This window comes from Acomys minous (genome assembly GCF_964271855.1).
Source record: "Acomys minous genome assembly, chromosome: 1".
In the NCBI taxonomy this organism is placed as follows: domain Eukaryota; kingdom Metazoa; phylum Chordata; class Mammalia; order Rodentia; family Muridae; genus Acomys; species Acomys minous.
In genome coordinates, this window is record NC_140483.1 from 121,369,332 (window position 1) to 121,385,039 (window position 15,708).

A 15,708-nucleotide genomic window follows, 5' to 3' on the forward strand; every position below is an offset into this window, starting at 1 on the left:
CCCTTCAGAGAAGATCAGGTCTCCCAGGGATATCAACTGAATACTGCATAACAAAATGCAATTAGACCAGGCACATGTTCTCATATCCAGACTGAACAAGGCAACCCAGTAGGAGGAAAAGGGTCCCAAGAGCTGGCAGTGGCTCTTTCACAGCCTTGGGAACTTCATTTGTGTGCGTACCCTCACTAACACTCAGTGGAAGACTTGGGGACGCTGTGCTTTAACTACTTGGAATTTGCATTCGGTGTGTGTGCCGAGTGTATGAGTCGGATGTTAACCTGCCTGCCTCAGTTGCTCTCCAGCTTAGTTATTTTTGAGATAGGGTCTCAGTGAACCTGAAGCTTACGCACTGGGTAAGGCTGGCCAATGAACTCCAAGGATCCAGCAGTCTCTGTCTCTTTTCCTCTTCATTTCCCTTGCCAGAGTCACAGGCACACTGTCATGCCTGGCTTTCTAGGGATTAGAACTCAGAATCTTGCATTTGCACAGCAAGAATTTTGCCCACTGAGTAATTTGAGCCCCATGAGCCCTTTATGGATCCACACAGCACAGGTGTGCATACTCTCCTCGCTGTGAACTGTAGTTACATGTCCTCTCCTAGGTCTGTGTTACTGAAGCTGCAATGGCAAGTCAAGCCTGGGTTTCTTGTCCCTACAAGTTAACAGCAAGCTCTAACTCAGAGATTTGCCTGCCTCTGTCTCCCCAGTGCTGCAGTAAAAGACGTGTGCCAGCACTGCCCAGCTTACATAAAGATTTTAGAATTTGGAAATGTTCTGTTTTCTATGAAGCCAATATTACCCTGATGTAAAAACCACCAAAAGACCCAACAACAACAACAACAACAACAACAAAAAGTCAGTGTCTCTGTGAACTTGGACACACACACAAAAATCTCAACGAAATATTTGGAAACCAAACTCAAGAACACACCAAAGGCAACTATCTACCAAGACCGAGTTGGCTTCATCCCAGAGATTTGGGGGATGATTTAACACATATATATCAGTAAGAATCATATAAGGAAACTCAAAACAGAAACCAACAATCATCTCACTAGATACGAAAGGGCAATGGACATCATGATAAAAGTTCTAGAGAATCTAAGAACACAGGGAGCATAGATTAGTATGACAAAGGCAATGCTCAGCAAGCTCACAGCCAATGTCATACTTAAAGAAGGATGTGCCGTTCTCCCTGACTCCTCCTGGTCAGTATAGTACTTATAAAGTTAGAGCAGTGACACAGAAGAAGGAGATAAAGGTGATACAAATAGGTAAGGAAGAAGTTAAATGAGGGTTTAGCACACTTTTCATGGTGAGAGTCATGGGAAAATATAGGTTAAATTACTCGAAGTATCACCTATATCAGACTGTTCTCCAGTCATAAGCAATGCAAAGATTGAGCGTTATTCCTGCCGAGTGGGGGTTTTGAAGTTGTGTGGTCATGTGATTCATTTTCCTCCCATTCTGGCAGGCACGCATGCTCGACTCTCCACCAAGCACACGCGCTTTGAGGAAAAAGTTTATGAAGTCCCAGTCCGTGTCAACGATGGGGGGAGGCCACCCATGGAAGGGACTGTCTCCTTGTCAGGTAGGCACCGTGGAATATCTGTCACCATGGGCAGTTCAAGAAATGCTTGTCTTTAAAGTGGGATTGGTTCTGCAACCATTCACTGAAAAACCTTATCCTCCCAAACACTGTCTGCTTTCCAGTTACTTTCTGCCATTGTGTGGAAGGAAGCTGTTTCCGGCCAGCAGGCAGGCAGGACGGGATACCCACTGTGGGCATGGCAGTTGGTATACTTCTAACCACTTTCCTGGTCATTGGTGAGTATGATTTCTCAGGGCCGAGGATCCCTGTCCCTGGCCTCAGAAATGTTAGCTCCTTGTGTCATCACTTCAGGGGGTGTTTTGGGGGCTTTCTTGACTTGAGTACCAACCAAGAGTATCGGTCACCAGTCAATCAGATCAAAGTATCTTGGTTCAGAGACACTACCTGTAGTTGCCTTGCTTGGATTTTCTGCTGATGTTTAAACTCTTTGTATTGATTATTCTTTATTGTAACAAATACACAAGATAATCAACTCTTTTTAGAAAGCTTCTTTTTGGCTTTGGCTTCAGAGGTCCATGGCTGACTGACTGGCCTGTTGCTTTGGGGTCCACAGGAAGGCAGGCCTTTATTGAGGAAAGCTGCTCACCTCTCTGTTGGGAACAAGTGAGAGAGCCAGCAAAGAGGCTAGGGTCCTATTGTTCCCTTTCAGGGTATGTTGTCCAGGGGGAAGCCACTTGCTAGTAAAGCTGACTTGGGGACTTTTGAAGGACAGTCAAAATTGAAACCACACCAAGCTTTCTATACAAATTACTCTATTTTGAGCCAAGTTAGCAACCTTCTATGAAGGAGAAATGCTTTTCCTCGGAGGCATTGGGATGTCGCTCCTTTATTCCTCAGCAAAGATTATGTCAGCTTCCAGATTGCTTATAACTTGGGGGGCTTCCTACATACTGATGACAAGTGATCCGTTTACTCATCCAAGGGAGCCGATACCCAGAGTTCCGCAGCCACTAGAACAATGAAATGCCATCTGACCCCACAGATGGAGGGTCGCCACCCATTCCCCACTCCTACCCTCATCACGGCCGGAGAAGTGACAGGACATCTGATGACTGTACGTGTTTGACCCTGAGTTTTCTCTTTTCAGGTATAATTTTAGCAGTTGTATTCATCCGCATAAAGAAAGATAAAGTTGAAAACCCTCAGTCCCCTGAGGCTAGGCCTCTGAGAAGCTGAATTTGAGAAGAAATGGTCAAGTTATGCACGTGCTTTATCACTGCCTCAACTGTTTAACTTCATCCAAATGGGAACTATAATTGGTAGAGTTTATGCATCGTGTGCTATATCAGGGACCCATCTGTTTAATCTCATAATTTCATCCAAAATGTGAGTTATAATTTCTTTGATAGCATGCCTCCCTTGTCCTGCAATATTTTATACTACTTAGATGTTTTATGTTCTGTCGACATTAGAGTTATTTTCCATTTTCCTGTGACATTTTCCTCTTTTATGAAAGCCTTAGCTCCACAACCTGACCTTTCCCCTGAGACAACGGTGAGCTGATTGTGCATCCTGTATATTGGTGTTTCAGAGACATATCCGTCATCTAGCACCAACATCCGAGACACGATTTACCTCTTTTCTATTTTGTCCTCTGTTCCTTCATCTTTTGGTATTACACTGAACTTAGAATGTGTCACATGAAAGAACAAAGCAAAGTCCTGGGGTGTGGGTGAGGGTGGGAGGATAAGTGGGCAGCTTTGTTCCTTGGTATGAACAGTTTCTCTGTGTTATTAACCATCTTTAATGGAGGTCCTCCGCCCTGCTGTGATGGAGCAGACCCTGGAGACCTTGCACTATTTCGAGGAAGATGTACTTCATAAACCTGGGTACAGGAACGGACGAGTTGTCTGGGTTTGCTCACTCGTACGTGCTTACATGTATGCTGGGCATGTTTTATTTGTACTTTCAAGTTTTGTTATATATTTATCATGTATAGGAAACAAGAAAGCATGGAAGTGGTGAGGAAATCAGAAATAAATGTTGGTTTCAGTTTTTATTTCTTCAGATCTCTGTTTTAGTGTGTGTGTGTGTGTGTGTGTGTATGTGTGTGTGTGTGTATGTGTGTGTGTGTATGTGTGTGTGTGTGTGTATGTGTGTGTGTGTGTGTATGTGTGTGTGTGTATGTGTGTGTGTGTGTGTGTGTGTGTGTGTGTGTGTGTGTGTAGGGAGGCAGGTATGTCCAGAATTGGTTATTTGTTGTTTTTCACAATTGTCTTCCATATAGAGTTAATGTAAGAGGATGGATCTGCAAACTTTTAAATCACTGCCTGCCTCAGCTTTTAGACACATGGGCCCTGACACCACCCGTGCAGACTTCCCACAGACATACTTGGGACTTGGGGAAGGCAGAGGAAAGCCATCCCTCCACCTAAGAGATCCTTCAGCCAATGGTAGCCTGGATCATGCTGCCACCCCCAAACCCATGAACCCCACGACGAAGCTGAGGAGGTACTGGTTCTTTCCCACTCCTGCTGTCCCCTCATAGGCTGGAGCTGAGCATCCCAGTGGCCACGTCCCTCTTCATCAGAAGAGATACTTCAACTTGACCTCTTCTTCACCCTCTGCGCATGCGCTTGGAGACATGGTTATTTAACATCCTTGACAATATTTATTTTAACAGGATAGTTTTACAATGTAGTTACTTCCCATTTTATTGATTTTTCCGCGTTTGGGTTTTCTCACCTAGCGTGGTGTAGAACCATTTAACATTTCTAAATGACTTCCTGAGGATCTGCTGAGTGTCAGTCCTCTGTAACCTATCTGGGCTTCTAAGGCCGGGAGGATAGCTTTCTGAGATTTCAAGGGCTAAGGCCTTAGTGGTGATGGCTACAGTGCAAATTGTGGTTCAGATTCCATGTGTTGTCTGTCCTGAAAAGTCACTGCTTTCTTTGGAGAGAAACTGAAGGCCCCTTTCACTGCCCTAGGAGTGCCAGCTGAGAGGACAGTGGGGGCAGGAAAGTCACAGGCTGGCTCCTGTAGCCAGTGCTCATCTGACCCAGGAGACCGTTTTCATGTTTGCCATTGCAACAGCCGGGCTGATGTGTGTGGCTATAATCCAGGGCTGCATTTGGAAGAAAAGGGGATGTGTACTGGGGACCAAAATAGCACATGTGTTTACCCTGTATTTGTAGTTACTCTTAAATTAGGCACAGGGCTGAGAGGAAACCGGGGTATTTTTGGAAGCATAAACCAATACTGCTTCTCTGGCTCTTGGCGAAGAGTAGACCTCAAAGGCAGAACCTCCTGGGGCCTCTGCTTAGGCACAGCCAAAGGTGGTCATGGCCTTGGTTCCTGGGGCACACTGGAACAGGGAAAGGGTGGTGGAGTAGCGAGGTCAGCATCAGACAGGATGAGGAGGCCCTGGCTAAGATTCTCCCTTCTGCAAGGAGATCTCTGATGGCACTGTAGGGCACACAGAGAGGGAGCGGGTTTTTTTGATACAGGGTCCCTCGCTGAACTCGATGTTCATGGATTGAGCACTAATGCTCACAGAAACCCCAAGAAAGTGCCCTTCTTTAGAGCTATCTTGTAGGTCGGGAATTCATGGCTCCAGGGTTAAATGTTTTCCCCAAATTGCAAAAGCTTGAAGCCAGAATAAAGAGGCAGTGTGGCTCTCAGCTTTCAGATGCGTTCCATGCTGTTAGCCCACCCAGGCCATTCTTGTCCACCAAACTCTCCACCTCCTTGGGGGAAGCCCAAGTGAGGGCTGAATGTGGCCAACACAAGGTTGAAGGAGACCCTGGAGAGCCTCTTAGCTCATCTAAAGTCATGATGGGGGTGATTGATGAGCAGGAAGTTTCCAGAAGTACCAGCCCAAGACTGTGACCTGTGAGTCATTCCCATTGCCCGGTCCACTCAAGCAAAGCTCTGTGCTGGGTACCAGGAGGACTGCAGGAGCCTTGGCTGAGTCCCAGCGATCGAGTGACGTGGAGCACTGGGTCCTTTTTCTGGCCTGCTTGCTCTGACTCTCTCGTTCATCTCTTGCCTCCTCATGGTTGCTCACTAATCTTCTGTCCCTCTGTCCATCTGCGACTTCCTTAAGGTCACACTCTTTCTATCCCTTCAGTGTGTCTCTGCCTGGAAGACCTTCCTATTCCCACCTCCCTTCATGTAGTTGTTTTTCTGTTTTAGAACTCGGTTTAAAGGCTGCCTCCGCGGAGATACTCTTCCCGTCATTTTCTAGCATAGCACTTTGTGACTTTCTTTCCTATGACATATTGCGAAATGTAGTCTTGTATTAGTTTGTGTCTTGGGTCAGGGGTTTTGGTGACTGTCGTCTCCCAAAAGGGGGCGCGGTGCCTGTGATATACAAGGAACTCTGCTGTGAATTAACAACTGGCTTAGTTTACTCGGTGATGGGGTGGGGGTGGGGGTCGGTGGATGGGGAGATGGCTCGGTCTATATATAATCTGTTTGTCATGCTAGCATGAGGACCTGAGGGTTTGATCCCCAAAACTCATATTAAAAAAACTGGGCATGTTCATGTGATTATAGCCCACCACTGTGGAGGAGAAGACAGCAGCTGAGTTAGTGTAACTGGTGATGTCCAAGGCTACTGAGAGACCCTGCCTCATAAAAACAGGCTTTCCACCTGTAAGGTTTGAACATAGTGGGTGGCTTCAAGAATTGAGGGTGGCCAGAGAGGAAAAACCTGGTGGCTAGGGGGTGGGGCAGGGGGAAAATTCCTGTGAAGGGATAAAGGGTAGTTTTCCGTTCCATGCAAGTTTGATGCTCTTTTGTTGTTTGGATCCGTCCTGGCTTCCAGGATCATCCGGGTCCCCTCCTTTCCTTTATTGGAACACGAGGCTAAAAGCATAAAGACTTACCTGGATTTTTCTAGTGTAGTTTGGGGCCTCCCTTGAGGGATCGTGGAATTGAACTTGCATGAAGTTTTTGATACAGGAAGGAGAACATTCTGGAAACACAATTATGGATGTTTTTCTCACTCTTATGTCCCATGACAAAGAAAGTCCCCATGTTCAGAAAGACTCTCATGTGGTTTTATTGTAGAATTCATCTGAGGTTTTAGAAGTATTGATAGATCCACCAATTATAGTCTATCCTTTAGTCTTTTTTAAAAAATCCATTTTAACATAGAAATGTACTTCTGCTACTTTGACTGTGCATATCATAGATTTTGAAGGTCAAAATCTTTTGAAGAAAAAAAATCAAGATTTGTCATCTGCATGTGTCCTCGTTGGCGCTCAGCAGACAGTCATTTCCCTTAATTATCTGGAGAGACGTCTCTTTCTAGCCCATCAGGTCTCTCTGCTTGTTCATGTGCTTGCCTCCCTGCCTCACTGCATCAAGTATATATCCTGAGATCTCAAGGGTAGGAGATCATGTGTGTGAGTTTCCACAAACTCCCTGGAAGAATCTTCTCTACAACAGCTGCCCGGTAAACACTGAATGAAGCCAGAGAAGCCCCACTCGCTGATTGTCCTTTTGGGCTCTGCAGGTTGCTTCTACTCACTTGACTTTAAAGTTGTCATCAGCTAACCATTTGGTATATACAGTTTGCATCCCAAGTGCCCCCAAAGTTAAAGTGTTGGTCTACAGCCTGTGGCTGTCTACTACCCTTTATCTCTTCATGGGATGCTTTCCCCCAGCCATCTGGTTTTTCCTATTGGGAGGTGGCAGAACCCAACCTTTAGGAAGTGGGGTGTGATGGAAAGAGATTAAACGTGTGGCCTTGAAGGAGATATTGGGACTTTGTTCCCTCCTCTGTGTCAATAATTCTTGGTCACTGTAGGGTGAGGAGCTTTGTTCTCTGCTCCACCATGGACTTCCTGAATTAGACCCCCTGAACATCAAAGCCAGCGGCCCACAGACTGAAACCCTCAGACAAGCCAAAATAGACTTCTCTCTTCCTTTTAAGTTGATTTCCTTAGTTATTTTGTTACATTGATGGAAAACTGGCTAAAACACAGCATAACCCAAACGCTGTCACTCTTGCCAAAGACAACTAGAGATGGAAGCTTAGCTCGTTTGTGTTTTAACTGCATCATCCCTTCCTTAAACCAAACTAGATCTGAGTGGACAAGAGCAACAAGGAGCCCAGAATAACTTCCACCTGTACTGTAACAATTCAAAGCGCCTCACAAAAGCTCCCCACTGTTCAGAAGCATCTAGCGGTCCCAGAGTTTGAAGGGAATATTAATTGCTACATTTTGGCTGAGACAAGGTCACGTGACAGAGCTCGGAAAGGAATCATTTAGGTATGCGCTTTTGCGAACTCTGCCCTGAATGGTTTTCTTTTTGACGTATGTTCAGCTCCTTAAAAACAGATTAATATTAGTAATACTTCTAGGATTTTACCCCCTAATTAAAGAATATTTAAAATACAAAGGAAGCATAGCAAAATTCTCAGGGTCAGGAAAGGAATGAGGAAAGAAACCAGGGAAGTGAGCCCTCTCCTGTCGTCAGTGGGGCCTCACCAAAAAAGTTCTCTCAGGGGACAGGGTGTTTGCCCCAACTCAGCTAAGGAAGCTCTTCAGATTTCCACAGCTTAACCCACAAATGACCAGCTATTACTTTCTTATTCATAAGCAGCAACTGCAACAGCTTTGCTTTTTGTTTTCCTCTTCCATTTTCTTTGTAGCCCTTTCTGGTCTTTGTGTGTAATTTTGGATGTTTCCAGATTCTAGGGTCAAGGATTCATCTAGATAATAATTTATTTAGAATGACTCATTTCTAGGTATATCCAAGGATAGTCTAAAAAACCAATTAGTCCATATTTACTGTGATATTTGCTCATCTCAGGTCATCTGTGGAATTTTACTATAATCAGAGAGTACCTCGTTCTAAGACCGACACTAAACATCAGGATAGAAGCCGGTGCCTGTGAGGTCCAGCTGTGGGAGCAGAGGGAGCTGGTTAGGGCTCCACAACAGCTGGGAACAGTCAGTCAAGCACAACAGAATTCATAAGCCATGTTAAAAGTTTTGGTGCCCTGGAAAAAGCTCCCAAAATGTTCCAATCATTAAATTAAAAGTTGCCTTAAATCACTTTCAGATGAACAAATTCAGGACAAACATTACCAATTTTTAAAATGGAATCGTATGTTCCAAGAGCAAAACGGAAAACAGGAAAAGATGAATAACCCAATTCTTCCCCACCTGCTTCTGAAGGCGGTGTCAGGCTGAACAGCAGCAGGCTGGGCAGCAGACATCTTGGGCATGTCCGCCCTCGGGAGCTACAGTCTGAGTTTCCACAAACCGCAGAGCTCTGATTCAAAGGAATCTAATCTTTAAGATGGCAGTACCATCTAACACAATTGATTCAGGGCCTCTAATGCATGTTAGATGATCAGTAAATGTTCATTTAATTAATAGGTGAATACATGAAATATAACTTCCAGTGAAGAGGATAAAGTGAGGATATAGTTTGAAAAAGTTGGAAGTTTGTCCTAAGTGGCTCTTTGTGCGTGGCTGGAAACAGTAACTGAGAGTGGAACAAAAGCTCATGGAGGGTAGTGCTGTTGTTATGACAATGTTAAGTGCTGCACCAGTAGGCATGGGCTCCTTCCTCTAGCGTGAGAAATCCGTCAGTGTTGATGCTGAGGAGTACGCTGTTGCACTTCCGTCATCTAGCAGCAACAACAGCAACAACGGGTGGCCCTGCTGACTTAAGGGGGGGGACTCAAAAGGGGGGACATCACTGCTGAACCAACCGGTGTGTCGAATGTCTCCGCAGAGTTAATTTATACTTTGGTCTCTTAACTTATGGCTTTAATATTTGGTAGGAACATTCCGATCGAGATCTAGGCACTCTGCAAGATCAGGAGTTTGAGGCCAACCTCATAGCTGTTTCAAGGCTAGTCTGGACCACAGGAAACCTATTCTCAAAAAGCAAAAATAAAGACAATTCTAATAAATTCCAGTCTAGTTTGATTAAAGAGACAACATAGGAAGCTCGTTGTCAGCACCCAAATAGTTTTCAAATTGTGGTCCCCCTGCCCAGCGTGTCTCATGTGTCTTATTTTCTTTTATCTACCTCTTTTTAAGTCGAGAGACCACTCATGAGTAGGTGTTTTCATCAAATCCACCCCCAGCCCCTTCCTTCCAGTCCCCCCCTCAGTACTTTCCTCGCTTCATATATATTCACCTCCACCCCACTGAGTTTACCAGGTGATGAAGTATAGTGATGAGGGATCTTATGCGTAAAATGGTACAATATAACGTGAAGGATGCTCTAAGTTGGCAGTGCATATTTTAAGCCTCATGACGTGGGGGTCCCTGCTGTGTTATAAGGCAACACATTAGTCACACCTGTGAGGACACTGGTATATACAAACCCACTGCCCTGCCAATTTCATAACAGCATAACAATACAGTTATATACAGCACACAGTGCTGATACTAACACTTATGTTCCTGATTTGTACTGTACCTTATCATTAGGATGTGTTCCTATTACTTATAAAAACATCTACTGTTAAATAGTAGGACATGTTATGCCAGCATCACATATGCACATATTTTTTTTTAAATTTTTTCTCCTTTATTAATTTATTCTTGTTACATCTCAATGGTTATCCCATCCCTTGTATCCTCCCATTCTTCCCTCCCTCCCATTTTCCCCTTATTCCCCTCCCCTATGACTGTTCCTGAGGGGGATTACCTCCCCCTGTATATGTTCATAGGGCATCAAGTCTCTTCTTAGTAACGTGCTGTCCTTCCTCTGAGTGCCATCAGGTCTCCCCCTCCAGGGGACATGGTCAAATATTAACTGTATTTTTAAGTAGGTAAAGAAACTACATGAAGTGGTTCTTTAAAAAACAAAAGGGGCGGCAAAGGGCAAAGTATAAATGGAGAAAATAGAAGACATAGTTAAATGGTAACTTTAAACTCAACTACATTCACGACTAGAAAAAATACTCTAAGAAGTACAATTAAAATATTGCCCATAAAGAAGGCCTCTGCATATTGCTAAACAGAATAAAACCTCAAGCAGTTGTAATCATTGTAACTATTTATGAACTAAATGTCAATGTACTCAATTTCATCAAAGAAAAACTGGTGGGTTGTAAGTGACAGAGAGGCCACAGGACAGTATTAGAAGGTGGCTCCATACTCTCCAATAGTCATTCAGGGAAAAAAAAAAGCAAAAGCAAAAACAAAAAAACCAAGGAAATATCTGCAAAACATACATTCATCTCAGCACTCTATGGAACGTTCTCTAGAATAGATCATAATTTAGGCCATAAATTGCAAGTCAAAATAAGTATAATAAAAACCTAAAATCATTTTCTCATCAGATGTTAATAAAAAATAAGAAATCAGCATTAAAAGAAGCCATGGAGATTGAACAAAGTGCTTCTGAACAGTCAGTGGCTAGTGACATGGGGTCGGGGTGGGGCACTTACAATCCCAGAAAGAACGGAGGACGAGGGACAATATGGGATCTGTAGGACACAGGGAAGGCATTTCTAAGACAGTTTACTCTGTGTGTCTATACTTAAAAAGTCAGAAATTTCACTTATATTGAGACACTAGCCCAAGCGGCATGTCTCATGAAAGTCTTCAGGTACCAGGAAAGGGGGTGGGAGGGGAGGACATCCTATTGGGACTCTAGGTGAGAGAAGCATGGGAGAATGGGGAAATAGAAGGATCCAGAGGGTCCTAGAAACCTACAAGAAGAACATTATGACAGATGGATCTAGGTCCAGGGTCCTGCTCAAACTATGGCACCAGCCAAGGACAATGTAGGCAGTAAACTTCGAACCCCTACCCAGATCTAGCCGATGGACAGGAAATTCTTCACTGGAGAGTGAAGAGTGGAGTCTGACATTCATGCGAACTCCAGTGCCCCATTTTTGACCACGTCCCCTTGATGGGGAGGCCTGGTGGCACTCAGAGGAAGGATAGCAGGCTACCAAGAAGAGACTTGATGCCCTATGAGCATATATAGGGGGAGGAAGTCCCCCTCAGTCACAGTCATAGAGGAGGGGAATAAGGGGAAAATGGGAAGGAGGGAAGAATGGGAGGATACAAGGGATGGGATAACAATTGAGATGTAATATGAATAAATTAATAAAATATTTTGAAAAGTCAGAGATTTTATATAACCTAATCTCAAGGCTTTAGAAGATCAGGAACATGGAAAACACAAAGCCAATAGAAGGAAATAGATGATAAAGGATCAGACTGAAATTAATGAAGCAAGCCAGGTGTGGTGGCACACATCTGTAATCCTAGCACTCTGGGAGGCAGAGGCAGGTGGATCGCTGTGAGTTCAAGGCCAGCCTGGTCTACAAAGTGAGTCCAAGACAGCCTGGACTACAAAGAGAAACCCTATTTATTGAGAGAGAGAGAGAGAGAGAGAGAGAGAGAGAGAGAGAGAGAGAGAGAGGAAACAGAGACCATAAGAAAGCTACAATGGATCAGTGAAACAAACCCAGGGTCCCCAGAAGACAGAAAACTGACACACCCTTAATCCAATAAGCCAAAAGACAGAAAAGAGCCAAACCAATAATGCCAGACATGAAAGGTGACATTGTAACATGCATCACTGAACCCGGGAGATCGTCAGGCTCTGTCATGAGCATCTAATGAGATTGGAGGAGTAATGAAAACATCTCCCAGTGAAGAAAGTCCAGGACCACATGGACTCATTGCTGAATTCTACCAGACCCTTGACGAGCAGACAAATATATGCTGGCTACAAAGAACTACTTTAGTATGTATAAAATTGGCCTTAAAAAGTCTATTGGGAATGGAGGGCTGGAGAGATGGTAATATGAGCCACTGAATCTGTGAAAAAAGTTCCATTTTTTAAAACGCGTATTAAGTCCAGTTTTTATTTACTTGCAACCTTACACAACTACGATAGACTATGTTACATTTATATACCCCGCTGATAAGAAGGAAAAAAAATCAGAAAAAGCCAAAAGGGGGGGGGGCATCCACCCATTTATCCCCTCCCTTGACTGATGACATCATTAGTCCCGCCCCTTAGCCTGGACAAACCTGGATTTTGATATCAGGTGGTGACAATGGTAACCATGGACACACTCTCTGGTAAAGATGGAGGGAAGAGAGGGAGCAGCACACAGAGGTAGTAGGCTCTCCTTTGGTCATGCCAAGATGATAATGGCAGCAGCTGGGGACGTCATTGTACACCAGAATCCGTAAATGTGGGCCGTGAGTCTCCATACAGCACAGTGGGACCTCACGCAGCATTCAGTTTAGCATGGAATCTCAGTCTGTGACTCATTTGCAAATGCTGTGACCTCATGCTGCATTTCACATGATAAACCACCCAGACACGGAGAACCCCCCCCAGTTAGCAGATATTTGTGGTCAAGGTTTAGAGATTTTGCCCATAAATGGCTCCCTCTCTACTCATTTAGAGAGAAACAAATGCTCACACAATTCCGCAGGACGGCTACCACCCAGGAGAGGCCATGGCCACCCAGTGGATGGCAAGTCCAAGGAGCAAGAGTGAGTCGCCCACTGCTTGCAGTAGGGCAAGCTGGGCAAGTGGTTGGTACCCACACATTCTGGTGCCTCAGTTTTCTCTCTTGGTGCCTGGAGCAGTTAGCTCACCACTCTAATTAGTTTCTTAAATAAAGACAGTCCCTGACATCGCCCAGCCCCTAACATTTCCTAGCTGTCTGAGTTAAGGCTAGTGAGGAAATTTAAACATGCAAATTCCTAATGTGTAAAATAGACATAATGGCCCCTTGCCAATAATGACGATGTAGCAAGCAGTCATTGAGAGAATACTGTTTTAAGCACTTGGAGTGTGTTAAGCTCATTTGCCCTTTACAGCTCTATGGCACAGAGCATCCTTTATTTTCATCACCATCATCATTCACTGTTAAAGAAACTGAAGAAATGGGGTTGGAGAGATGGCTCAGTGGTTAAGAGCACTGTCTGCTTTTCCAAAGGACCAGGGTTCAATTCCCAGCACCCACATGGCAGCTCACAACTGTCTGTAACTCCAGTTCCCTTCACAATAATGCACATAAAATAAAAGTAAATAAATTATTAGAAAAAAAAAAAAAGAAACCGAAGAAAGTGCAGGAAAGACAAAACAGTCCACACAAGCTAGCTGCTGGGGTGCTGGGGTCTACTGTGGAGACCCAAAAGTCAAGCTGAGGAGGCGGGAGAAAGCCTTGTCCTCCCGCTGGTAAGGGGGGTTGTCACGCACTGCAACAGAACTTTCCCAACCCTTGTTGAAACAATCCACAGGGCTCTCAGCCTGTTGCTTTTGTTTCACAACCAGAGAAACATTAGCTAATGTCTCTCCCCATTGCAGATAACCCCACTCTATTAATATGGTCTCTTAGGACATTTTTTCCATTGCCCGAGATGTACTTAATGTTAATCCCCCCACCCCACCCCCTTTTTCCTCTTTCGCCAGGCTGGATTTTGTGCATCTGTAACTTGTATTGCCTCCAACACTGTTTAAAGCTTTCCACCAAGTTCTCTTTCTTCAAAGATGTTTCCTGTCGTCAAAGAGATTTATTCTTTTATGGAACTTCTACGGAAATCATTTTAAAAGATTTTTTTCCCCTTTCTTTCTGACAACTATCCAGCACAGATTTTTGTATTGCTGCTGTTGAAAAAAAAGTGGGGGGTGGGGTGGGGGGCGAGTAGACTCTGCAAGATCTTCAGAGACATGACTCCTCTCTCTCCCAGAGGCCTCCTGCCTACCAACCAGGTTCCTCCACTGGGTCCTCTCCTCCTCCCTGCATTCTGTTCTTCCTGTGTCATCCACTTCACTGGCTCCTGCATCCCTTCTTCCCATGATGTCACAACCCCGCCCCTTCTCACGATAAGGAACCAATTTCTCTAACCTCCATCCCGTGTCACTTCCTGCAGCAGTCCGTCCTCTCCACTGTTAGTACTTGTAGTTTCAGCTCCATCCCTGCTTCAGCCCCATTAATGGCTAGAATCTCCCTCTCTTAGGTAACCCGTGACCCATTTATTGGTCAATAACCATAGCTTAGCTTTTACCACCCAGTTAGCCTCTGGTGATGTGGACTCTCCTCTTGCTTTCTTATATTATTCACCCTGGACAAGATGACTTCTTCAAGCCATCTTGGATGCCCCCAACAAGCCCTGCATGCAATTGCTTGTGTCTGCATCACACTTGTCCTTGTAGAGTACTGCCTTGGTCCTAGCTGGCCCCAACTTTGACTTTATCTCCCACCCTCACATAACCACACAACCTGGAATGAATACAGGGCTCATGTGACCTCAGTTCGTCCTTCACTCAATGGCATCTCATTCATGGCCATAGCAGGCAGGCATGAAAGGTTTTTGGAATCCTTGATAAACCTACAGGGGCAACTGAGCAGAAGAGGGAACGGCTTCCAAAAGTTCGCCGCCCGGCTTGGCCACCAGCTTTCACCGGGTCACCTTGATGAGGTCGGAGTGGCTGGAAATTTGGCTGTTGTGTCTGAGTTCCCTGCAGCCATCCTGGGTCTAGAAAAGAATGCTTCCTCTGAGAGGGCACCTGGGGCATGCTCCTTCCTGAAAATTCTCTCTGTTCTCCATGCCTCCAGCATGCTACTAGGCTAATGCACTACCCCTACTGCCCAACACTCCTACACACCCATGTCTGCACACTTCCTAGTCACCCTTGGCTGTCCTTGGGCCTCCATCCTGCCAGACTGCCCCTCTGCATATGCTTGATGCATCTTTTAAGTACTTAACTTTATTCTTCCCCTTATCAGTCTCGGGATGGTCAGCAGTGAAGATGGGCTCCTGTAGAAGAAGGGGAGAAAAAGAAAGACTACTGAAGAGATTCGCTGATGTCTGTTACCAGGGCTGGCTCTCTGGATGAGTGCCACCCCTGGTGGAGAGAGCGGGTCCAGTGCTGACAGCGGCATCTTAAGGAGTCTGGACAGAGGTGACCCGACAGTCCAGGAAAGACAGAGCGGCCAAAGGGGCAAAACAAGTCCTTCTGGTTTTGCAAAGAACTTATGGACCCTCTCCCCTCTGAAAAGTTTGGGGGTTTGGATAGAGGGAACCAGCACTCCTGCTCTGGGCGGTGGCATCTGGGTGACAAGCCATGACAGCGGAAACTTACAAGGCTGTGAGGATGGTGGGATATAGAAAAGGGAGTGACTGGCTGGAAGCA

General features: G+C 45.1%; 1 protein-coding gene and 1 long non-coding RNA gene across 7 annotated transcripts in view; one reads left to right on the top strand and one right to left on the bottom strand.

The window, feature by feature from the left end:
• Positions 1-3,610, top strand: part of CDH17 (cadherin 17) — a 61,729-nt gene extending 58,119 nt beyond the window's left edge. For all 5 annotated transcript variants that reach the window (XM_084776897.1, XM_084776894.1, XM_084776895.1 and 2 more), the window contains exons 16-18: positions 1,474-1,590; positions 1,713-1,826; positions 2,699-3,610. In XM_084776897.1, coding sequence (XP_084633023.1) covers positions 1,474-1,590; positions 1,713-1,826; positions 2,699-2,787 — 320 coding nt within the window. In that variant the 3' untranslated portion in view covers positions 2,788-3,610. The remainder of the gene's footprint in view (positions 1-1,473; positions 1,591-1,712; positions 1,827-2,698) is intronic.
• Positions 1-15,708, bottom strand: part of LOC311594848 — a 32,404-nt gene that overhangs the window by 9,610 nt on the left and 7,086 nt on the right. Inside the window, exon 1 of one of the 2 annotated variants that reach the window (XR_014778234.1) lies at positions 6,441-6,526. The exons of the other annotated variant lie outside the window; for it this stretch is intronic. This is a non-coding gene — a long non-coding RNA (uncharacterized lncRNA). Of the gene's footprint in view, positions 1-6,440; positions 6,527-15,708 lie in introns of those variants that run through there. 2 annotated transcript variants of the gene reach the window in all.